This window comes from Pholcus phalangioides, unplaced genomic scaffold, assembly GCF_987345545.1.
Source record: "Pholcus phalangioides strain wild (caught in Gottingen) unplaced genomic scaffold, Ppha-v1.0 ptg000001l_1, whole genome shotgun sequence".
Taxonomy (NCBI): Eukaryota; Metazoa; Arthropoda; class Arachnida; order Araneae; family Pholcidae; genus Pholcus; species Pholcus phalangioides.
In genome coordinates this window covers 3,392,508-3,409,307 of record NW_028301594.1, presented here as the reverse complement: position 1 = coordinate 3,409,307, position 16,800 = coordinate 3,392,508, and the positions used below count along the sequence as shown (strand labels likewise).

The window sequence follows — 16,800 nt, the reverse complement described above, 5'->3', positions numbered from 1 at the left end:
GTATTTCCTAGAGATAAGCCACTTTTACAGCGTTAGTACACGAAAAATGACCAAATTAATTTTTTTTCGTATCTTTCAATAATTAGAACTTTTCTGAGTTTAACGGCGTTCAAAGTTTTGCTTTATCTGCTCTGGAACATTTTAAATATATGATGTTGGAATGCATTGAGTCTGCGAAGGCGTTTTATTTAACCATTTCACTACTGACGGGTGCGGTAGCCCAGGTCGATAAGATACTCGCCCAATGGATGTTTAGAGGTACCGCGAGTTCGATACCCGGTTCGTCCTTGTCAAAAACTTTACTGACACAAGGGTAAAACGGAAATGACGACTTGACCACAGAAAAGATCGCTGCCGCACCGTGCATCGGCAATGAATTGTTGGCCACGGCCTAATTAGCCCTCGTGTGCAGAAAATGACCGGTGGTGCGACAAAAATGATGAAAGATCAATTTCACTACTGACTGTACTTTAAAGTACCATTTCATTTTCAACCCTCGTAACACCCTTTACATTCGCTGTTGGGTGTTGGTACTTAGTTTGAGATGTTTCACCCCTGTAAAAGTGTTTAGGGCTTTACACTTTTGCGCATGAAGTGAAACACTGCTTTTCCAACATATTCATTATATACAACGTTGTATAATTTTTTAAGAAGTTTAGTGATTTTTATATCACCCTGTATACGGTTAGGAAAAAAAGTCTTAGAAATATTTAAGGTTTTCTTACCCTTATATACTCTGTAGTTGACGGTGTATCGTAACAAGGCTCCATTCATTGTCCACGAGTGGAGATACAGCACATTGAGAGTTGACGTCAAGACGCCTCTTCCAGTTTCTCTTGTCGCTCGTAGACGGTTGTGTTGAACGTCGTCATACATACCCTTCGTCCGAAAGCAAGGTTCGTACAACGCGTGACGCTGGACGCCATTAATACCGCTGACATCCCCGTAAGGATCAGAAACGATGATGCCACTCGAAGTGCAGGATGAATGATCCACAACTGCGGCAGATGTAGTGACGTTCGGCACGGACAAGACGATACGGTGTCCCACGGGACAGACCAGACGCTGAGTGGTGTTCGTTCCCCGAGGCATATTCAGAGGATAATTGAGGCTCTGTATCGTCCCCGAGGGATCCCCGAGGATGAGAATCGTTTCGACGGAGCTCTCGTCAACTGCAATCCGAGGAGAAGGAGAGAGAAAAAAAAGAAGCAAAGTCACTTGATTAAATAGTCTCGGCGAAGAGATTCTTCCGCGTCTATTTATTATACAGCCATTAATTACTCGTTCTCACCAAAAAGAGTTCGTAATCTCTCTCCAGAGAAAGAGAATAGCGAAAGTCGGCGTTCGTTTTAACCAAAGGCAATGCCTGAGGAGGAAACTCGCACCAAGGTACGGACATAGCAAAATAAGTTATTAAAGCAACAAATACGTCATGAAATGGGAACGTTTTTGATTTAAATCAGAAGGAAAATTTCTTGCTCAATTCAGGGTTCCTCTGTGGCTCTCCGGTGTAGTTTAGTAGATATTTTCACTTATAAAATAATACAAGTTACAGTCGAATCCCGTTATAATGAACTCCAAGAGACCGGAGAAATCACTTCGTTATAACGAATTTTCGTTATAAAGGAATTCCGGTTTTTTTGCATTGTTTCTATGTAAACTTATCTGGGGGGATTAGAAAAGTGTTCGTTAAAACGAGATTTTAGCTACATCGGTATTCGTTAAAACGGGATTCGACTGTAATATATCTCTAGCTCGCGGCTACGCTCTTAGGAGCCGCGATGCACACTTTGAGAAACATTGACGTGGACCATTTATGCTCAACCCATGGCCCACTGGCAAAATGTGGCCCCCTCGAACTGATTCGATGGACGGGGAGGGGGTCATGACCTCAAACCAAATTTTGTAAAAATGAAGTATGGCATTTTAGTTAGCACTAGTTTTAGGAGCACCTCAGTGACCGTGTCAAATTTACAGAGCTCTTGAGTGATGCCCGCCGCAGTTCCAGAGCACTTAAGCGACCCGCTACACATTTATTTCCAGATCAGTTAAATGGCCCTAGGTACATTTTTAAATCACTCAAGTTACCAGCGACATATTTACAGATCACTAAGTGACGTGTGGCATATTTCAAGAGCACAAAAATATCCAGCGGCGCAGTTCCACATCGCTCAAGTGGCATATTTTTTGAACCGGCATTCCATAGATGACACATTTCCTGATCACTCAAGTGGCTCACGGCACGTTTCCACGTGACTTGAGTAGTCCCGGGCACATTCCGGATCACTTCAGTGACCCGCGGCACAGTTCCAGAACTGCATGTTTTCAAATCTATGAAGTGGCCCGTACTCTCCTAAACGTTGAACATCGTCGATGTAGTAGACCCTCTCTGCTGAAACTTCCAATCGGTGAAATATGAATGCTGGTCACAGAAAAGCCATTTAGAAAATACAAAAAATTGCATGTTTTTAAATGCAATAGTAACGGAGATATTTGACTTCGAAGTTTTTAGAATTACTCGCTTATAATTGAGAGTGTTGTTCACAAATTGCGAAACGCAAATTAAATTCAGAGTCGTAAACATGTTGCAATAATAATAATAATAAAAATGCAATTGTTTCTATTTGTGAATAGACCGAGTTCAGTCTTTTTGTGTATAATCCCTGAAATTAGCAACTTTTGAGCCAACGTAAACTTTTCTAACACAATGGCTGGAACTAGAGGGAAGCAACTGCCCTGGGTGATAAACAAATTTAGGGGGCGGCCATTTTAGGCGGGAACAAAGAAACCGTTTCAAAATTATCGAATTTTAAAGTTGTGGGGGGACGACAAAAATCTTAATTACGGCAATGCGACACAGTAATAAGTAGATGAAACATAGTGATTGTATATATTTAATGTCTCGAGATAAATATTGCATTTGAATATATGAGATTATTTTGCAAATGACTTTTAGAGTTGTATCTAAATTTGAATAACTGGAACTTTAAGCATACGGGGACTGCATAAAAATTTGAATTTTCTTATGTATATGACTCTTCAAACAAATTTTGAGATTTTTAGTAACATTTGAAAATTTTTAGTAATTGAAAGAATGTTAATGATTGTGTGCATAGATATCAGCTGTGCAAACAATTTGGAACACCCTGTACGTGAATTCTACTTTTCAGTTGATTTGAAGTTTGTGATAATCGATAGGTGGTGAGTCCGAAAATATCGATAGAATCTTTGTTTTTGGGTGATTCGTTAAGAATTATATGGAAACAGTCCTACCTGGTTCTACAGTTATATTATAACCACGTTTTGATTTCTCCGTCCAGCTGGATGATTGTGAATGGAATACAATGACTGCTTCCCCGCCATACGCCAGCATCTTCTTGCCGATGACGCCTTTGCTGTTGCACAATCGAATTTTTCTCTTTGTAGTTTCATCATCGTACGCATCTAGGTATATCTATAGTATTTGAAAATTCTATTTAGATTCGTACTCACATTCATTTTAGATAAAAATAAACAAAATTACTGACTATAAATAGTTCAGAATGAATTTATTGTAGGTATGACAGAGAGGGCCACTACTACTTTACCACACACCAAATCCTGCCATATCGCCGTATGGCAATTTACTACAGATAGGGTTGTGTCCAAATTAAGGAGCCATCTATCGGTGGTTGCCTCAGGTACGATAGAGAAAAGAAGATATAATTTATGTTTCTCCTGAGAATATAAAACCCGCTGACCTTACGGCATCCTTCATGGCTGTAGAAGTTTTTATAAATTCACCAAATGAGTGAAGTGTAATGATTGAAGATTTGTTGTAGGCCCTGTTCCTCTCTGTGGCGAGACTTTTCAACGGGGGAAATCGGCTCGCATTCGTCGTGCTTCCAAGTTGGGAACCACAGAAAACAAACTTCAGCCGACCACCACTGCGGCGCCGGTTGGGGTTCGAACCCGGGTCATTGGTCACTACGACCACTCGACCACCCTAATGGCTAGTATGAGGGCTACTACTTCACCAAACACCAACTCTGGTCACATTGCAATTTACTGCCATTAGTGAGATGGGTTGGAAGTGAAGGCGCTGTCTACCGGTAGTCGCCTCGAGTTCGTTAGGGAAAATATCTTATCTATATTCTTGCTTGGGTTCGAACCCGGGACCCTAACAACAACCTTCACGATGGTAGACAAGCATCTTACCACCATGCCACTCGGACACTAGTACGAAGGCTGGTTTTTAACCCTTTCCGTGGTTTTATGAATTTCCACTGATCTACAGTGAAAACAACTGAACCCGCTGTAAAATGCCACATTCCATTCAACAAGGTCCATTCAAACATTTTTCTTTCTTTCTCTGCATTTTCTTTCAAATATATAATTTAATTGTAAACTCTCTAATTTGTATAATATTGCCGTAATTGACTGGGGACAAATAAATTATGTTATGTTATATCTTCTTTTAAGAAGACGACATTTTCCGATTTTGTGCACGTGATAGTGCTTTCCTGCCAACTCCGAGAACAATAAGCACAGGAAGATAAACATTCGTAGATACAAACTTGAGGTATGATCCCCACTGCGATTACGCAACACTGCAAAACATAGATCAATTACAAACATTCTACGCATTAAATTTATGATGTCAGATTGTCTAACCACCTGTTAATTATGACAGAGGCATATTCACTCACGCTGACGAAGGATAGAGAAATGAATATATCTCACCTCGAGGTAATCGCCGAGACAGAATTCATCAGCGGAGATGTCCAGATCGACGATGGTGAAAAGCAAGCGCTTCCTCTGGTTCGGCATCGATCTCAGCGCGGTAGTGCACGTCAGTCCCGTCAGATAAGGTCTGGGGTATCTCAGACTCGTGATGGATACAGGCCGGTGCACTTCCATCGAGTGACTCAGGCACGAAGATATGTTGACGAGCTCGTAAGATGCGCTGTATCCTGTCCCGGTGACGGAGTAATCCGAATGAAACGTGAAGTGCAGCGCGTTTGACGTGGACTCGTACTGCATGCTACACGTGAAGACAATATCCATATTGAAATATATAAATTGGTTCTAACGCACGAAATATATACATAAGAAAATATAATCGTTATCTGAAGGATGGCGTATCGTTACTTATTTACTTATTATTATTGCTTTTTATTTAGCAAAGAAATGTACAAGCATACATATACAAATAGAGAACATTTCATCCAAGGTGAACGTAACTGTCAATGTAAATATAAATGGGGAAGGAAATTGATAGTTAAATATCAAATAGATGGGTGAAGGGGGAAAAACAAAAGAATTAATAGTAACATCATTGTGGCAACGCGTTGTGGGTGCAGTTTAAATGTCAAATTTAGAGATAATAAGTATGATTTGAATAATTGAGCCACTGTCAGAATGTTACTTTTGTTATACATGTGTTACTTTTCACATGTGAAAATCACTAGGCCATCAGATCTACAAAACCTCCTTTATTACTCTGAACACTTTTCATGTCCATGTAAAAATATCAATTTTTGCAGCTATTACCATTCGTCCATATTCCTCTGCGTAACTTCTAACGAATTGGCACGTGTTGGGATGTGCGTGTACGTGTTGTGTACCCATTAGCGTGGTAAATAGGGGGGGGGGGGTAGTGGTAAATATTGTAAATAATAAATACGCAAAGGGGGTGGGGGCAAGATGATGCTTACGTCATGAACCACCCTTTATAAAAATATGAAATATTCTTCATGGCATCTTACATGGCCAAAAATGAGAAAGATATTTCCCTAGTTTGTGGGCACCTGAACTAACATTCTACTTATTGATCAGTTCTCTACAGAGCCACTTTGGTCAACTCTAAATGTTTCGCGGATACAAGTGATCTGAAAATGTGTCCGGGCTGTTTAAGGAACTATGGGAACTGTGGAACTGAGCAACGCATCACTCAAGTGATCTGTAATTATGCCGCGGATCTGGGAAAGTGCCGTGGGAAACTTGAGTTATGTAGAACCGCACTGGCGGCCGCTTAAGTGCTATAAAACTGTACCACATGTCACTCAAAGGATCTCTAAATCTGCCACGGATCCCTTAAATGTTCTGGAGCTGTATCGTGGGTCACTTAAGTGATCTTAATTTTTCGTACGTCTCTGATCCCACCAATATGCATTAAGAGATGGGGGCAGAGGTCACGAAATTTTGCTGACAAGGGAGGGGGGGGGGAGGCCAAAAATGGCTAAAAATTTGCTGACGTAATACTTGAACGGCCCGTTACAGCCAAGATATTTTCAAAGGCATGTGTAGTTGCCAATCACACCAGAAAAGGAAATCAAACGAAAGTAAAGTTGCTAATTGCAGTGAAAAGAAAAATGTCAAAGGCAAATACAGTTGCAAATTACAGCCGAAGAATTGTCAAAGGCAATAATTTATGCCATAAAAAAAATGATAATTTAATTGATCACAAGAATTCAAGTGAGCCTCGTTGAAAATAAGAGGGAAAAAACAAAACATTTTCTGAAAATAGTTAAGACGGCCAAAATTACAGGAATATTGCAGATCCGTAAAAGTACAGGTAATGTGGTCATCCTATAAATATTCATGCTTTCGGCCAGCGAGCTGCAGAATATTCGCATATCTGCCCCGCGGTCTAAAAAGGTTGGGCACCTTTGTTCTAGACTAATAGAAAATCATGAATTAGTAGACTACACTCGTAGTGGGTATCCAAAAGATCCGGGACGAGTTTTATTGCTAAGAAACGGCTGCACATGGGATATGAACGTCATGCTTCTGAAACATGGATCATGCAAGCTAGGTCACATCAGTCTGGAAACAATTGAAAAGTCACAGCATGATGATTTGTGATCACTTGTTTCTTGACATTTGAGATTACAATTGGAGTTTTCAACAGGACGAGTCTGACAAGAATTTCTCAACACGTTCCGGGTATCTTCGTCTTAAGTAACAACCCCTACCACTACTGAACTAGACATGCACTTCGTCCATATTCCTCTGCGGAACTTTTAAAATAATCTCCACCCCCCCCCCCCCCATCCACCACTGAGCGATTGAATTGCGCCGGAAATCTTTCTCTATAGAGAAATTGCAGTCAGCCCCGCTTAAACGGATAAAATCTTCCGCAACCAAAATTTCTCTCAGAGACATTCCCCCGCTTAATGGAATATGACGATTCACGAGACAACTGTAAATATATATTAACCACTCTAAACATAATATTTTTATATGATAAAACATAAAAAAATTAATATTATATGTGACACGATTCATGAAAAAGCTACATTTAAGGCTTAGTAGTTCTCAATTATGCTTCAGTACATTTGATTATTGTATTTTATTTTTGTTTCCCGTTTAAGCCATAGAGGACGCTAACTTTTTTTCGATGAAAGAAAAAATTTGCACAACGCCGTGGTTTCACGCAATGTCTTCTTCGAATGAAATGAAAAAAAAAAATCATTTTTAATAATTTGATTTTCTCCAAAGCTGATCTTACATTAATTTGCAATATATGAACTATACTAACGGTGCGAAACGACAATTTAATTGTTCCTCGCATAATCGAATATCCCGCTAAATGGATATTGTGTATTGGAACCGTTGATATCCGTTTAAGCGGAGCTGACTGCATTTCCAGAGCAGACTCTTCCAAACTTAATGGCCTCATCCCACTCATTTCTTAAGTAAAACCAGAGGAGCATATTGTCATGTTAACCATAGAAGCATATATGTCCAAATTGGCAAATTTATCGCATTTATTTTGTGAATTTCCCATTTATCGCGGTTATTTCGTAAATACGAAATTTACGTATCCCTACAATCATCGGAGCTGTTGTCAAACTCGCTACGTCTGGTGAGATTTACAGAGTGCGTTAATTTTCATTTTTACATACGATAATGGCTATTTACAGACGAAAAATGTCATATAAATGATAAATAAGGGCTATTAACATAATTTTCGTAACACACATTATATTTCATCTATAGCTTCTACTGCTCCCTTCTCTATTTCATCGCCTCTCGGAGTGATATTGCCCACTTTGGGAAACACTGTTCTCGAGTATATAAAGTCGATTTCTAGTATTCTCGGATATTTATATCCCTTTTAATATACAGTCAGGTGGGGTGACACGTCGAACATTAGTCCTTTTCTCGGATACGGGAGGAGATTTTTGTGGTAGCATATTGTTAACGTGTCATCTATCGATGATTGCCTTAGGTTCAAGAGGGAAAAAAAAATTGCAAATCTCTGGAATCAAACCTGCGGAGCTGGTGCTTTAGCTAGGGCCACATTCGTGTCAAATCTGGCCCGATACGTTCTTAGATTGATCATGGGTAAGTAGTGTGGCCACTTCTCCATTGATAACGGTAGTTAAATATTAGAGGCTGGTCGATCAGAATGATCTGTAATTCCCAGCTTGCAACCCAAGTCAAAGGTACCGCGTTCCCCTTCCCGATCTTCCAATCCGTCTGGCCACGCATTGGTCGAAGACCGCTAATAGTCATAGTACGCGTTGGCGCATTAAATAGTTCTAGAAGCAAATACTCGCCAAAGAACATCGAGCGAAGCTGGGCCGGCATGTAGCCAGCCTATGCCCTATATATTCTAGAAACCTTGGCCTATGCCGCTGTTGCTTCTTCTTTGCATCAGGGAAAGGCAAATATTGGAAGCAAAATATTTGCGAATGACTATCGTGCAAGACTTGACACGAGTGTGGATCTGGCTTCAGGATTACCTCTTTTCATGAGAACTTGATTTAAAGTTACGATCGCAAGGTTACGTAACAGATTTAGCAGGTTTCCAGCAGAATTTTGTTTCATCTAAAATCACGCGTGTTTGCGCGGGCTACGTATTCCCTTTTGTTCTCACATTGACGCTCCACGGCATAGAAAGCGTCGACGATTTCTGCTGCGAAAAATGGTGTGCACGCATTCATACGTTCATACCTCACTCGCTGAATACAAACAGTACTCGTCTATAACACGAGAGAGAGATGCACCTTTGCATACTCTTCGATAAACCTTTGCACTGAGAAATTGTTTTTCGTAATTGAAAAAAACGAACTCATAATCATAATCAATGAAATAGTCGATTTCCATATTCATGATCATTCGAGGAAATTAAATGAAAAAAAAATCATTACTAATAAGACTTGGTCTGTTATTATTGTTATTTTTTTGGCTTCAATCAAGTTTCTGGATAATTGCATCTCCAATAGCACTCAAGATTGATTTTTTTCCTCATCATTGTCATTTTCAGGAGCAATTAAGCATGTCGAAGAAAGTGACAAATGATGAAAACTAATTAAAGATGGCAGATACTAAACTGGCATGTGAAATATCGAAGGAAAAAAAAAATCTTAGGCTCCAAATGACGGGTGAAGAAGCTCGGTGTTAATTATTAAAGATTCCAGTTTTTTTGAGTTAATAAATTGGATGAAACCTGTAATGTAATCGGTAAATTAATGACTGGAAATGATGTCCGTATTCGTGAATAGAGATTCATGAATTAATTATTAAAGAAAGGGGGAGGAAAACGATATAAGCGACAACTCGCCTTTCTTCGATCTTGTCACCGCAAAACTTGGTCGTTTCTCCATCTACCAGAAGTCCGTTGCTGCTGCTGCTCAGAGCGACGTAATCGTACATGCAGTTCTCCTGCCACTCGACGTCCAAGTGATGGAAAGTGATGAGAATCCTCGTATCGAACGGACCTTCGATCTTCATGGAGTAATGCAAGTTGTTCACGTAGTTGTTCGGATAGTTCACCGATGTCAGGTTCCCTCTCGTGTCGGTTATCGTCCTGTTCAGATTCGGTGGAATCGCTGGTCGTGGAACGAATAAGAAGAGAAACAGAGGATTCATTAAGAACACCAAGCGTATACCAATTACGTTGTTTGAATACATATAAACTTTACGACAAGTTATAGTCATTCATTCAAACTGAGCACAACTCCGGTTTATCGCCATGCGCAATTTACTACCGAATGAGTTGTGCCGGAAGTGAGTATGCGTACCTAACAGTTCGAGTGCTTATTTTTTCGAGTATTTATTTTTAGTGCTACCATCTATATTTCACACTATGAGTGAAGTGTAATTATTGAATACTTGTATCCTTATGGGCGTGATGCTCTCGGTGGCGAGACTTTTTAACGGGGAGATCTCGGCACGCATTCGCGCCTGGAAGTTGGGAACCAGCAGAAAATCAGTTTCAGTCGACCACCAACTGTACCACTGGTGGTGATCGAACCCGTGTCTTTACGATGCGAGTCTCTTGCTATGACCGCACAGCGGCACATTTCATAGAAGGACAAATAATACCGTGCAGTATGATTTGCCCTCCAATTCTCTCTTCATGGAGCTTGTGAGCCCAAGAACGAAGTAAACGATCCAAAATACGCAAAGAAGTTTCCGTGATGTAGAGTCTTGGTTCAGGCAGAATTAAACCAGATGTTTACAGTATTCGAACATTTTCAGAGGCGAGGGTCAACAATTACTTTTATACTTGGCCGCATATGCAACTTGTGAGCATTCCTATGGGGAATTTCTTACGAATGGATAAATGCAGGAATAAGTGTCTTTAGTGCATGAGTGGTCCTGACGTACTATTTTTATGCGTGCTTCGTGTTTTTGTTGGTGCTGTCACCTGGCTTCTATATTTTCACGTGAAAATTGCAGATGCCTGGTTTTTTATGGTATGTAACTATCTTGTTGAATTTGTTGCAGTCCTATCAGCTCCCTGCGGTGAGTTTTAAAAACTGGCCGACAAATGGAATACAGAAATAATCTTGAAAGTAGGGCAGCGGCTCCGACCTGAAATTCATTCTTTCCCCGATGGAGCGATTCAATAGTTGAAATTCTGCAGCAAACATGAAAATACAGTAACAGGAATGAGATGGAGCATGAAATTTAAAGCTTAAAAATAAGAGGTTTTTGATATCATACCACATATTTTCCATCTTTATGATGCACACCCGTTTAAAACCAACAATCAATTTAGTCTCAAGAACTATAACAAATAGTTTTGTTTTCATTTGACAGGTGGCAGAAGATGGGGGGGGGGGGGAGTGTAAGTTATATGCTGGTTCTCGTATATATAATAATAGAGAATAATGTGTAATATAAAAAAGTCAGCGGGTTAGCAAATTTTTCTATTTTTCTTGAATAGTTTGCCTACTATAGTTTTACGACGGCCATCCCATTTACGTCGGTCTAGAAATCGTTCACTTAATGCACCGGTTCGCAAGTGGAAAATTGAAGAACACTGATATAAACGATAAAATGGATGAGATTTACTGCTTTCTTATTTGTTGATGACACTGTCCGCAGATTCAAAGATAAAAATCATGTGGAAATTTCATAATGAAACAGTTCTGTCAATTAAATATCGAAAAGCAATTTCATATCGTTCATCATTGATTACGGAAATTAAAGCACATTCATTGTTCATCAACAAAAAATATAAAAAAATCCAGAATGCCCCGAAATCAGGACGTATGGTAATTATGGGAGGGGCTCCGGCTCCCCCCCCCCCTATTGTCATCTACTGTCACCGATAAAATTCTTGTCAAAAAAGGATCGCGCTTCAAAAAGTTTGGGAGCCACTGCTCTAAAGCATTTCACTTTTGAACAATCAAAGTCAACCTTCCTATAATTCCATAGCAGATGCGCTTAGGGGTCTCAAATTCTTTAGCTTCTAAGGAACTCTAACCATCAATTACTTCTTTCATGAAATGGAGAAGTTTTTTGTTATTGAACCAAAGGAAATCCTCCAAAAGACATCATCACCATAACGGATATTAGCTATTACCCTGACTATGTTTATTGGATAACAGAAAAGCACGATTCAGCCCATCTCCATTTGTCAGCCCTCTCCGAGATTTGTCGCGATGAGATTCTTGGAACATCCCTTTAAAATATGTTTTGACACGATTATGTAAAGTTATAACAATCCATGATTGCTTGTAATCTCCCCTCACCTAACATGCAACATGAGCTGGGGCCCCATAAAATCTTAAACCCGATACGATAAACTGCTCTCTCTATATATAAGATCTTTGATTCACATTCATATTACGGCCGTTCCATGAAACGGTTCTCCTATTCACCAATTCTACTGTTTTCAGATGACTATAAGCGGATAATAACATTGCAAACGTTTATGATGTATACTAGGAGAGTCGTTTTCCCCGGGTTTTAAAGTCAAGAGCGTCACTATTACGGCATAAAGATGAATAATCGTTGGGATTTGAAATATGACTCGTCGCATCTCGTTACGGAGTCCAACAGATTCCGACAAACTTCATGAATAATGAATGAGACGAAAGGGGGTGGAGGGGGCTCCGTAAAGGCAAAACGAGTAGTTTTAACAGGGGGGATCTATAATTAGTAGAAGCTCACTGTTTAAGAATTCAGCGAACTCTCAGTGAGACGAATTCATAATGAGAGACGAACTTAGTAGCAGGATCTTCCTTTAGATGTATACATACACATATTTCCTCCTGACATATGCATAATATCGAGGTTGCAAAGATTATATCATTCTTGACAAAAAGGAAAATTAATAATTAAAAGGGACTTTTTTCTTCACTTGTCATCGGTGTTTTCGCGACACAAATCAATGGATTTGATTTAATAAAGAAGTTGTACAAATGTGTTTAAAGTTTGCTGATACGTACTTATTGCTTTCTTCTTGCAGATGAACGCTCCAGGTTGTTCGCATCTTTTACCAGACCATTGTATGAATCCCGAATTTCTCACCTGACGCCACTGAAGAGCCAAACACAACCTCTTGTCGGACTTGTTTCTTACGGAATCGGGTCTAAACACCCTGAAAACTACGGAAATGGCAGAGAGTAAATTAAGAAAAAAAAAAATTACGATACACGTCTTGTATAAATAAACTGACCCTAATTCTCAGAGAAATGTGATGGAGGTCACCAATTCTCGCTAAAAAAGTTGCCAAAGTTAGTCAATTTTCTCTAACATCGATCAAAAATGTACAAAAGGGGGAAATTAGGTCATACTACAAATCACACTGGATTAACACTTTAATCTTGATTACGGGGTAGAATCGCCATCAGAAAGAAATAGTACTTCTTTGTTATAACGGCTCCTCACAATTACAGGAAGGACCCCAGATGTTGGCTCTAGTGTTTTTAGGTAGTTTATAATAGCTAACAACAAGATAAGCTGACGTCTAGAGACTGACTTTTTCTCAGCCCAATGTATGAAGGAAAGACTTTTTTCCGGATATATCATGCCGAGGTGAGCTCGTACAATACTTTTCACATAATGTATATTATTGAAATTTGTTTTGTGACCCGCCCCTAGAGGCATCCCGACGATGGTATAGTCGGTACCGTCACAGTCTGTTAGACTATGGGCTCCGGGTTCGAATCTACACCTCGCTACCTGCAAGTTTTCCAGTAGAGCGTTTTTGGAGACTCTATCTTCGGAGGGATATAGACTTGGTTGAAGGGGGTGCAGAAAAGAGCCAATAGAGCACTAGCGGGTATAAAAGGCTTGGGATATGAAGACAGACTTGATTTGTTGAATATATTTTCTTTGAAATAGCGTAGGCGTCGTGGGGAAGATGATGATGCTATGATTGAAGTATTTAAAGTTTTCAAGGGGAATGATTTTTGAGGATCATGAAATATTGTTACCGCGTCTTTGAAATGCTTTCCGACTTTAAGACACCAGTTTCGGTTGGTTAGGAATAATTTTAGGATGTTGTGTCGCAGGAAGTTTTTCCTCCAACAGGATTGTAATGGAACAGCTTATCTTCTGATGTCGTGAATTCTCCACGATAGACACGACACCTTCAAGAATAAGTATGGTGAAATGGGTGGGAATAATCGAGAAGCTGTCCATATGTAACAAATGACCACCATTTATTTCTATGGGCAGATATTTTAGTTGTTTAGTTACTTTTTCTGACGTAACAAATGACCACCATTTATTTCTATGGGCAGATATTTTAGTTGTTTAGTTACTTTTTCTGACGTATTATTTTTAAGTAGTGGTTTTAGGCCTACGACAACCATAATTTTATGGATATTTTTCTAGTTCTATTTATTTTTATTTTCTCCTTTTTTCCAGCCACCTTGTTGGGCAATTTGCCTGTTGTGGTTTGTAATTCTATACTTGTATTACCCACCGCTTGATCATTCCATCACCGACCAGAACTCCATATCGCCCACTTTGAAAAACACTGGTATAACATGACAAATATGTGAGATGATTTCTTATATTTAGAGTCACAATTATCATATGTGACATAGTTATACATAAAACTAATTCTAATTCTTGATTACAGTGTAGAATATGAATTCGAATAAGCTTCGAGAGAATAAGAGAGAAAAAAAGAAAGGAAATATCTATAATACGGGTCATATATGGTCACTCGAATTATAACCATCTTGTTATTAGTGAGTTACGTCAAGATATTAACGGTAGGCATTAATGGGTTAATAATGGGCATATTACGCTTTTGGTTTAACGGCTGTTCGTTGATCCATTTCCAGTCCGTTTCTGATGAATCCGTGGAAGCTCCGACCCAGAATAAAGTGACAGGCGACGTAGACGACGCGCCGCTTCCTCTAGCCGCGACGCGCACGAGATCCTGCAAGACGGACATCTCTTTTTTGTCTGTTTCAATGATGGCGAGACTGGCTTTAGCCTCGGAGCAGATCTGTTTAGCCGTTGTCCAAGTCGCTTCGGGATAACTGACAACCAAGTAGCACCGGTCTCCTCTGAGCTCGAACATTTCACTGTCGCACAAAACTCTTTGCTTGTTGATGTCATCGCCTTCAAAGAAAAATGAAAGGAAAAAAAGAATCACAATTTTTTTTATTCAATGATTGAACTAATCGTACCCCTGAATGCTTATAAATTGACCAGCCATTGAATCTATGGATTCATCTAATTTTGATCTTAATAACCAGATCCGACTTGCATACCGTAAGTAGCAGAATTGTGTTCAGTTGTAGAATTGAATGTCCAACCATCTACAACAGTTGTTTTCAAAGTTCAGAAGCTTGCGGCCCGGTTGATTCCTTTTTTTTTGTGAATAAAAAGTCTGGTCATACACACGACTAATGGGAAATGAATGAGGATAAATGAAACACAGCGAATCCTGACGGCCCGGTTTGACTAATGGCAGGGCCGCATCGCGTTGGTTGAGAAGCATTAATCTACAATACAGTGTTTAAGGAAATAATAGGAGCAAGTGAAAAATGGGGATTAAAAAAAAAATAACCGTCAGAATTTTTCCCAATTTTTTTTTTTGGAGATGATGAGTAGGAGAATAATATCTTGAGAAAACGTATTAAAAAAATTCGCAATACTTTTGTGGTAAATACATTTTTTTCGATTAAGGCCATTCTCTTGTTTTGCGTCACTTAACTTATTTGCTATTCTTATGGCTAGGAATCGTTTCTGGGAGCTTCTCGAATAATTCGACGTGGTTGTTTTCCACGAAAAGGAATTGCATGAAAGATTGGAAGAGGCAAAACTATTTCAGAACAAGGTAAGATCCTCGGTTTAAAAAGTATGTATTAATATCTCGAGAAATTGAATAGAATATTAATGTGTCTTAGGCGCTGGTTAATAATATCCTGAAGAACAATGAATTTTGTTCTGGATATAAAAGTGTGATTAGACAGTCTTCTCGAACTGATCATAAAGGAGAATGACAATAAACCGAGGTGTGAACAAAATAAAGAGATTTTAAGAGAGAGTCTTTTTCATAACGGAATATATTATTTCATTCTTTTGACGTTTTGTTTCGTACAGGTTTCACTGTACAATACAATCGAAAAAACAAACGTGAGATTCAGACAGTGAATCTGTGTTCGAACCCACAATCACAGACAAAACAGTGCTTGGTGGCAAGCAAGAACTCTACCACTATTGAAAAATGCACATCCATCCCGTATAGTACAAGCAAATCTGTTATAAAAGAAATTATATAAAACAAAAACATACGTGTACGCCATCTGTACATTATTTTAAGAACTTCATGTTAAAAAAAATCAGATCATCACAGGATGATTGCGCAGGTTACAACGATGGTCTTCTCTGGATGATGGAAGGTTAAAATTTTGGAGGTTAAAATTAAGTGCTTTTTAGCCAGTTCCAATCTCATCACTGTGTGTGTGCTCGAATGGTGATGGTGGTCAAGGAAACAACTTTTTTTCGAACTCATTGTATGCGTGGACCCCTTATTCTTCTATTGTGAGGGCAGCTATTGATGGTACAAGAGTTGGCAGTTTTCTGTGTACACATTTTTTTTTTGTTTACAACTCGGTTTATCGTTATTCTCCTGAACGATCAGTTAAGGAAGACGGCTTATAATCGCACTTCAATAGTCATCATAAAATTCACCGTTCTTCAAGAAATTCTTAACCAGGGTATTTTAGACATACTAATATTCTATCCAGTGTTTTGAGAAATAAATCTACACTTTTTTAAGACAAGGATCTTACCGTTTCCTTTAAGAGTTTTGCCTCATCCCATCTTTATGAATCGAGCTTCGCGGAAAACAACCACGTCGAATTATTCGAAAATCGCCCAGAAATGATGCCTAGCCATAAGGATACATGCAAATAGAGTAAGTGACACGAGAAAAAGGGAGTTTCCTTATAGTGTTTTCGATTTGAATTGTGATGATAAAGGGGGAAAAAAGTACGGAAATTATTGCAAATTTTTTGAATACTTTTTCAAGATATTATTTTCTCTGTCGTAGTCATCATCGCTGAAAAAAAATTGAAAACATTCTGATGGTTACTTTTTTTTAAA

At 39.1% G+C, this 16,800-nt stretch overlaps 1 protein-coding gene across 2 annotated transcripts in view; it reads right to left on the bottom strand.

Annotated features, from left to right (window-relative positions):
- Positions 1-16,800, bottom strand: part of LOC149089690 (uncharacterized) — a 184,354-nt gene that overhangs the window by 29,279 nt on the left and 138,275 nt on the right. For both annotated transcript variants that reach the window (XM_089237907.1, XM_089237989.1), the window contains exons 13-18: positions 14,488-14,808; positions 12,675-12,833; positions 9,554-9,821; positions 4,723-5,023; positions 3,274-3,454; positions 726-1,172 (exon numbers count right to left, since the gene is read on the bottom strand). In XM_089237907.1, the coding sequence (XP_089094033.1) occupies positions 726-1,172; positions 3,274-3,454; positions 4,723-5,023; positions 9,554-9,821; positions 12,675-12,833; positions 14,488-14,808 (1,677 nt within the window). The remainder of the gene's footprint in view (positions 1-725; positions 1,173-3,273; positions 3,455-4,722; positions 5,024-9,553; positions 9,822-12,674; positions 12,834-14,487; positions 14,809-16,800) is intronic.